At 45.2% G+C, this 8,610-nt stretch overlaps 1 protein-coding gene across 1 annotated transcript in view; it reads left to right on the top strand.

Moving 5' to 3' along the window:
* Nucleotides 1-8,376, top strand: part of LOC306733978 (actin-binding protein WASF3) — a gene marked incomplete at both ends in the record, with an annotated part of 12,227 nt that extends 3,851 nt beyond the window's left edge. Inside the window, 8 exons of the mRNA XM_079215296.1 lie at nucleotides 1,914-2,067; nucleotides 2,955-3,072; nucleotides 4,392-4,460; nucleotides 4,852-4,896; nucleotides 5,422-5,555; nucleotides 5,948-6,244; nucleotides 6,998-7,398; nucleotides 8,219-8,376. Of these exons, the coding sequence (XP_079071422.1) occupies nucleotides 1,914-2,067; nucleotides 2,955-3,072; nucleotides 4,392-4,460; nucleotides 4,852-4,896; nucleotides 5,422-5,555; nucleotides 5,948-6,244; nucleotides 6,998-7,398; nucleotides 8,219-8,376 (1,376 nt within the window). The remainder of the gene's footprint in view (nucleotides 1-1,913; nucleotides 2,068-2,954; nucleotides 3,073-4,391; nucleotides 4,461-4,851; nucleotides 4,897-5,421; nucleotides 5,556-5,947; nucleotides 6,245-6,997; nucleotides 7,399-8,218) is intronic.
* Nucleotides 8,377-8,610: the final 234 nt, after the last annotated feature.

The raw sequence follows: 8,610 nt of genomic DNA, 5'->3' as shown, positions 1-8,610 counted from the left end.
ATTAATAAGCTTTGTTGTTAAGTGTGATATAAATAACCTACAAAATGCGCTCAACTGTGTGTGTGTGTGTGTGTGTGTGTGTGTGTGTGTCAGCTTGCGGTCTCTTTGAAGATGTGTCTGAATGAAAGTTGCATTAGCTGCTAGTTTTGTGGATTATTCATTCTGCCGCGGGGACAGAAGCTTAGGAAGGAAGGATCAAACCCACAGTGTGTGTGTGTGTGTGTGTGTGTGTGTGTGTGTGTGTGTGTGTGTGTGTGTGTGTGTGTGTGTGTGTGTGTGTGTGTGTGTGTGTGTGTGTGTGTGCGCGCACTGACTGCAGAGTCTGCACACACACTTCTGTCTTTGTGAGGACACTCGTTGACATCATGCATTCCCGAGCCCTTGACCCTAAACATGACGACTAAATACCTGAGCAAGACCCTTAAGCCCAATTCTAAAACCAAGTCTGAACCCTCAAACATGCTTTTGAATGAAGTGAGGACCGGACCCGAACATGTAAGTGGTCCTCACAAAGACAGATGTACAAGAACACACACACACACACACACACACACACATATAGATCTAACAGCCAATCACCATTTAGTTTTTGAGGAATTTGCTGTCTGAGGTGAAACCTATCACACGCCTTCTGTCTGGCTTGTTAATAATGCCATTGAAATAACACACACACACACACACACACACACACACACACACACACACACACACACACACACACACACACACACACACACACAGATCAAACGGCCAATCTCTCTTTAGTTCTTGAGGAATTTTCTGTCCGAGGTTAAATCTATCACATGCCTTCTGTCTGACGTTGTTAATAATGTTGTTGATCTCTCTCACACACACACACACACACACACACACACACACACATATACACACACACACACACAGAGTGTACAATGCAGAAGTCAAGTAAATCAGTGGCGGGAACATATGTCACATTGACACGGTTTAACCTGATTATACACAGAGCGGATGTACACCGACCCAACCAGTGTGTGTGTGTGTTTGTGTGTGTGTGTGTGTGTGTGTTACCATCTGCTAGATCCTGGATTGCATTGCAGTATTGTAGCGTTAAATCTCCTCTGGGGGGTTAAGGGATTGACACACATGAATGTTTCCTGTCGCTCACTCTCTCTTTCTGTTATGAAGACGCATTAATTATGCCAGAGTCCTGCTTGCTGCATAACATTTTAATAGCTACAAAAACACACTGTTTAGCTCCTTAACACACACACACACACACACACGCACACACACACACACACACACACACACGCACACTCAGTAAGCAAACACACGCCTTTCTTGCTGCGGCAGTGTGTGACTGTGTGTGTGTTCTGTTGTGTGTAAAAGATCCTTGTTAAGCTGGTGCAACAAGCTCTAAGACTAATCTGTCCCTGCTGTCCTATTAGCACCGTGTGTGTGTGTGTGTGTGTGTGTGTGTTTGTGAGTATCGAAGTGTAAGCTGTCTTTATAGTAACGTGTTAGTCTATATCCTTGTGGAGTGTGTATTATTTTAAGCATATAAAACCTTTCGATTTATAGTATTTTATCTCCTATACTTCTGCTCCTTTGAGCAATTTCCTACTTTCCCAGAATGCCTTTCAGCAAAATCCATAAATGCATATATCTCAGGGTCCAGGTTACACAGACTTGTTCTTGTGATATATCATTTTTTTGGGACTGTATTGTTGAATCGAAGGTGGAACCTGGAAAAAATGCTTTTAAAACTGAATTACATTTTCCTTTGTACATCCTTATTATCCTGAACATTTAATTATTACATTAAATCTCCTAACTATTGCACCGAATTGAATTTTGACTTCCTGCGTTGCCACACATGCTGTTCTTCGTTCTTCGTTCGGGTTCTGACTCGTTCTCCGTTCTCCGTCCGCCAGTCTCCCTGCAGGACATCAACATGAGGAAGGCCTTCAAGAGCAGTACCATCCAGGACCAGCAGGTGGTGTCCAGGACCTCCGTGCCCAACCCCGTGGTGGAGATGTACCACCGCGGGGACAAGCCGCCGCCGCTCAACATCCTCAGCCCCTACAGGTCAGCAGGTCGTGTGTCCACCATTGGTCCCATTAAGGTCGCTATGGTAACCCGGGCCGTGTTACTGGGCCCGCCGGAGGCCCGGCAGGACCGAGCTGCAGAAAAGTTAGGAGTTTTCTAAAGGGACTCTGGCGGCTGCAGAGCTTAACATGAGGCGGAAAACGTGGTGCGATGAAAGGGGGAATAAGGGAAGGAAGGGTGCAATGAAAGGAGGAATAAGGGAAGGAAGGGTGCAATGAAAGGAGGATGCAATGAAAGGAGGAATAAGGGAAGGAAGGGTGCAATGAAAGGAGGAATAAGGGAAGGAAGGGTGCAATGAAAGGAGGAATAAGGGAAGGAAGGGTGCAATGAAAGGAGGAATAAGGGAAGGAAGGGTGCCATGAAAGGAGGAATAAGGGAAGGAAGGGTGCAATGAAAGAAGGAATAAGGGAAGGAAGTGTGCAATGAAAGGAGGAATAAGGGAAGGAAGGGTGCCATGAAAGGAGGAATAAGGGAAGGAAGGGTGCCATGAAAGGAGGAATAAGGGAAGGCGGAAAACACGACTGCTTTTTCCAACATGGCCGACCAAAGAAACACACAAAACGGAGGTTCCTCGCTGCAACTTTACTACAAATTGGCCCAAAATACCATCTGGCAGGGATCAAACTGTTTGCATTGTTGTAGGAAGATAATCATATTTTGTTCTTTTATTAAATGTGTGTGTTGATCCACTTTTACTTCCATTTAATGACATTTAATAGACGCTAAATCAACATTCTCTGTCGTGATTTAAAATCATTTCTATCGACACAGATGAGGGTCCTTTAGCCCCTCCCACCCCCGGCTTACCATCACTCCCAAATATCTGTTTCTTTTTTCCTCTCTGTGTCCCCGGTCCTCCTCTTCAGGGACGACAAGAAGGACGCCCTGAAGTTCTACACCGACCCGTCCTACTTCTTCAACCTGTGGAAGGAGAAGATGCTGCAGGCCACCGAGGACAAGCGCAAGGAGAAGCGACGGCAGAAGGTGTGTATGTGTGTGTGTGTGTGTGTGTGTGTGTGTGTGTGTGTGTGTGTGTGTGTGTGTGTGTGTGTATACTCGGAGTTTGTGTATTTGTATGTGCAATTGAGGCACGTTAGTGTGTCGTTGTTTATATGCCGTGTGTGTGTGTGTGTGTGTGTGTGTGTGTGTGTGTGACGGAACAGTAAATTAAATTCATCTTGTGCTTAAGTTTGCTAATCTGTTTTTTTTTCTTCTGCCTAATTGTCTTTTTTTAAATGCTGTGATTTCTTGTGGTGTCGTTATGAGTAAATTACCCTATGTATATATATATATATATGTATATATATATATATATATCTCTATCTCGCCATATTCACGTGGCTCCTGTAAGATGTCACAGTGCAGTCTTAATTTTTTACGGTTTCCTTTTCACAGAATTCACTGGAACATGTCACAGTTAGCTTAAAGTGTAAATAATAGAATTATTGATGGTTAAATTCCATTTCGCTGCTTCATGCCGTCTTTCTTAGAGTCGGATAACGTGTTTATTTTGTTTCGCATTCTGATGATTCGACCAAATAAGGGACTCATCTTTAAAAAATTGGCTTCTACTGGAATAAATGGCAAAAAATAAATAAATAACATTTTTAAAACGTATCAAAAGAGCCATAAACTAAAAGGAATCTGTTATTTGGACAAGTTTGAATTATAGTTAGTCCTCACTGCATTTATTGGTTACTAAAGGATACAAGATGATGATAATACAATTAATAATTATTATATTAATACATTTGACTTGTTCAGACCCCAAAACCCACCGTTTGGATTAAAAAGCCTATTTTCTTCAAACAATGGCCAAAATGTATCATTATAGCCAGAAGCTGTAACATTATTCATCGTTATGGTCAGATTTGCATTTTTCAGACGGTCCTTAAACGCATCATGTGTGACGAACGCAACCAGAAAAAGCAACCAAATTGAAACAAATTTGCCATTTTTTAAATAATTTTCCCAGTTAAAATGTTTTTTTTTTTTAAAGCACTATAAATTACCACACCTTCTCTCAGCTGCCGCATCATGTGGATATTTCCTGTGCTACTGAACGCTGCTCACGTTGCTTCTGTTGCTTCTCTTCAACCCGGAAACGAGGCCGAATAAACAAAAACCCGTAGAGGAAGCGTAGTGGACGGGTTTGAATACGAGGAGGAGGCTGCAGGGGGATTTCTCACCTGCACCTTCTTTGAGTCACCTGGCCTTCCGAGACACACGCCCCTCCTCTTCCTCCTCCTCCTCCTCGTCCTCAGTCTAATGCACCAGCTTGTCTTTCTCCCATGTCTCCATAGGGCTGTCCGGCCCACCCCGACAGGCCCCACTCCAGACAGGCCCCACCCAGGAGCCCCCTGTCCATCTCTGTAAGACAACCTAGACCCCTAACCCCCCCGCTTCACCCCTGCACACCCCACTCCCACACATCACACACACATTGAGGATGTAAGAAAAACACATGTTTATTAAAAGACACACCCCTTCCCTTCTGTTTGTATGTGTGTTGCCTCACCGTCTCTCTAACCCTCTGTGATTGGTTCCTGTCTTGTTACCAGAGTTGTGGCTCTGTTGTCCATCGTCTGCTAGTGTGTGTGTGTGTGTGATGAGTAGACTAGTGTGGGTGTGTGTGTGTGTGTGTGTGTTTACCCCGTGGTGAAGGAGCTGATAACGGGGTCCTGTTCTCTTCCTCTTGTCCTCGGAAAAATCAATAACCGACGGCTAACTTTCTCTGTCTGTCCGCCTCCGTCTCTCTCGTAGGAGCAGCAGAAGCAGGTTGAGGACCCGGGCCGAGAGGTGAAGAAGGTCAGTGAGGGTTCAAACACTCTTTGGACACTTGTAGACTTCCTTCTGAAACTATAGCATGAAATTATCTCAAGATGGTGTTCGGAAGTGCTTTAAATTTGCATTCCCACTCTTCACCACCAGGGGGCAACTCCTCCGACGTCTAATTATATAGTAATAATTATAAAGTCTACGAGGAAATGCTTATATATTTTTTTTAACTGTTTAATTTAGTCGTGTTCATTACAATCATATTTAATAAATGTCGGTATATTCTTAATTCTAGTGCTATCTGCAAACATCTAAAATACAAGTCCCCCAAAATAGCATCATGACCCCAGCTTTGAGTTTCTTGTAACCTTTAGTGAAGTCTTAAAGTTGCATCTATCTTCAGGTATATAATCTTTTTGTAAAAGTGATATAGCAGCATGTCGCACTACAGAAACGCATAGCCATGCATTATTCATGAGGTGATGATTTGTAGATATTTCGTTCCCTTCTGCAGTGAAAAAGTACGGCAATGTTCTGCTGTTTTTACCTCTGAAGGTGCGTAAGGCTCGCAACCGGCGCCAGGAGTGGAACGTCCTGGCCTACGACAAAGAGTTCAGACCAGACGCCAGGCTCACGCCCTCGCCTTACCACGGCATGTCCTCAGAAGGCTCACTGTCCCCGGATAGCAGGTAAACAAACACACACACACACACACACGCTGGTTGAATGGGAATATGTCCACACACAAGGGGACAAACGCAACCACTAAAAATCCCACATTCCAAGCACAGACCTGTGATAGATTCAGCGCCAAACTACCTGCCGTATTGTTTAAAGCTCTCTGCTGCCCTCTACTGGTGAAGGATGTTCACAGCACATGGATTCATATTTCAGAAAAGAAAAGAAAAGATGAGCTCAAACTTTGGATCAGTTATGGATGATTGATTTCTGTTTTGGAACATGTAGAATATCAGATTGTATTCATGTTTTATTTGGATACAATCGACTTTTAAAGGAATTCAATAAAAAATGTGAAATAAAATGTGTTTAAAAAATGTCCGCTCACGTTCCGCCCCATCAGGTCAATGGCGTCCGACTCTTACCCCGCCAGCCCCAACCACCCCTCCGCCCAGGCCCCCAGCGCCGTCCACCCCACCGACCCCTCCAGGGACCACCTCAGCGCCGCGGCCCAGACTCAGTCCCTGGACCGGGTCCTCAGGCCGCCCAACCAGCCCCCGGGGGCCGGGGGGCCGCCGCCGCCGGCAGGGCGCCACGCGGCCTCCCTGGGCCGGACCCCGTCGGGACACGGAGCCCAGGCCGGCGGAGAGGCCACGGTCAACGGGCCGAGGCCGGCGAAGGAATACCGGGCCGGGCACGGGTACGTTTGGTCTTCTAGACGCGGTTTTATTGAATATCTTCCATGTATTCAGTTTCCTAAAAGGCTGATTTAACTTTAATGTGGACCTCAGTAGATATTACTGTCTCCTGGCTTTTGCCCTTTTATTCTGGTCTGATAGCTCAGCGACAAATTGGAACGTGACGTTTTTAAACTATAAACGCTGCGTTAATGTCACCCGACTGCTGCGGTTAATGTTAAAATGTCCCGTCGTGACTTCTCCCAGTCCTGACATTCAAATACAAATCAGAGACTCTTTAACTCTGCAGTTCATTTCATGAGAAATATAAAAAACGAAACATCAAACAAGAAACGGAAGACGGATAAAACAAGTTATGGCGCTGTGTCAAAAGCCATAATTCGTCATGTTCACACTAGTTTTTGTTCTAATTAAAACCACAAAATGTTGATTTTATTCCTTTTTAAAGAGAGCCTTTTTAAAACTTCACCCTAAACCCTAACCCCTAATCCTATTTATTGTTTGAGTTGTGTTTAGAGGTTGTACATGGGGATTATGTATTATTGTAGCCCTGATTTTTTTTATTTTTTATTTTTACCATGTTTTTTTCTTGATTTGTACCTTGTGACCTGATATAACATGGTTCCCATATTAGGGGACCCTAGGGCTCAAGGTCTTCAATCCTTAATTTAGGCCGTTCTCCTTAAAGACGTTTCATTCTGAAACCGTTTCACTGAATAAACTTTATTAATCTCTTCTGTTTCCTCCCCTCACAGCGGCCAGCCCTCCACCATCCCAGAATACTTTATCCCCCCCGCCCCTCCCCCTCCTCCCCCAACCATCCCCTCGGCGCAGACCGCCTTCGACTCCACCGCCGTCCCGCCCTCCGCCGCCGCCGCCTCCGCCGTGCCCCCCACCTCCTCCACCCTCTCCCGCCCCTACTCCCCCTCCCCTCCTCCTCCCCCGGCCAACTACGTGCCCTCCCCCTCCCACCCTCCGTCGGGCGCGCCCCCAGCCGCCCCTCCCCCGCCGCCGCCGGGAGCACCCACGGGCTACCACCACGCCCACCGCTCGCCGACGCACGGCGTGGACGGAGCACCCTCGAGGAAGGCCGCCATTGCGGGGCTCGTCCCGATGAGCGACGCCCGCTCCGACCTGCTGGCCGCCATCCGTAGAGGTGAGTCAGGATTACGTTTATCTTTAATGCTAGAAAACACTTAAAATATGGACGATGCTATAAACTGTATTTTAGTAAAAGTAGGAAGTAAAGTGATAAAAATGATCAGATTATAGCACATCGATCTATTTCAAACTGCGTGTCTTTTCTTTAAGTAGACATTCGTATTATGATCAGGGATCTTGCGGTCATGGAAAACCTGGAAAAGTCATGGATTTTTTTTAAACAGATATTTCCAGGCCTGAAAAAGTAAAAAAAAAAAAAAAAAAAGAATCCCCAAAAAATTTAAAAGTCATGTAAATGTGTTTATATTCATGTGTTCATGACGTTCATTTATGCTGAGTTTGAAATAATGAATATGCTTTTAAAAAGAAAGACTCAAAATATAAGCAGGCATACATACAGGCATCTATATAAATGTTTATTATTTTAATCAAACTATTGTCTCATTCATTTGTGTCATTTAAGGTTTACTGTATGCTTTGTATTCTCTTTGTTAGTTTAAATACTACATTTACTCACTTTTTACTGTTTACACCCAAATTTCACTAAATGTTTGGTCATGGAAATTTGGTTTAAAGTCATGGAAATTTGATCTCAAGTCATGGAAAAGTCATGGAAATGTGGTTTAAAGTCATGGAAATCCATTGTCAGAATGTGTATGAACCCTGTGTGATGATGTTTCTATTCGGTGATGAATTTTAGTTTCCTTAAACACCCAAAGTTCTTGAATTTGGGATGTTTTGTTAGTGACTTCAGGTGAGTGCACCGTCCCTTTTAAATCAGGTGAATCCAGTATTAACCCCTCGCTCCCCTCCAGGCATCCAGCTGAGGAAGGTGCAGGAGCAGCGGGAGCAGGAGGCGAAGAGGGAGCCGGTCGGCAACGACGTGGCCACCATCCTGTCGCGCCGCATCGCCGTGGAGTACAGCGAGTCCGACGACGACTCCGAGCTCGACGAGAACGAGTGGTCCGACTGAGCGGTCGGGCCGAAGAGGGCAGGGGGGCAGGGGGTGGAAGCGAAGGGGTTCAGGTTAACGTTCATCATCATCATCATCATCATACGTGCATTAATGGAAAACCTGTCCCTTCTGGGCACTGTGTTTACAGAGCACATGGTAGAGCACAAGAGCAACGGATACACTGCAGTCAGCCAAACGCTTCAGAAAAGGATTTATAAGGAAATCAGGGAAAAAAGAAGTAAAGGAGAGGAT

This window comes from Taurulus bubalis (genome assembly GCF_910589615.1).
Source record: "Taurulus bubalis genome assembly, chromosome: 3".
NCBI lineage: Eukaryota > Metazoa > Chordata > Actinopteri > Perciformes > Cottidae > Taurulus > Taurulus bubalis.
Note: the sequence above shows the minus strand (reverse complement) of the source record. Positions and strands in the feature narration are given on the sequence as shown.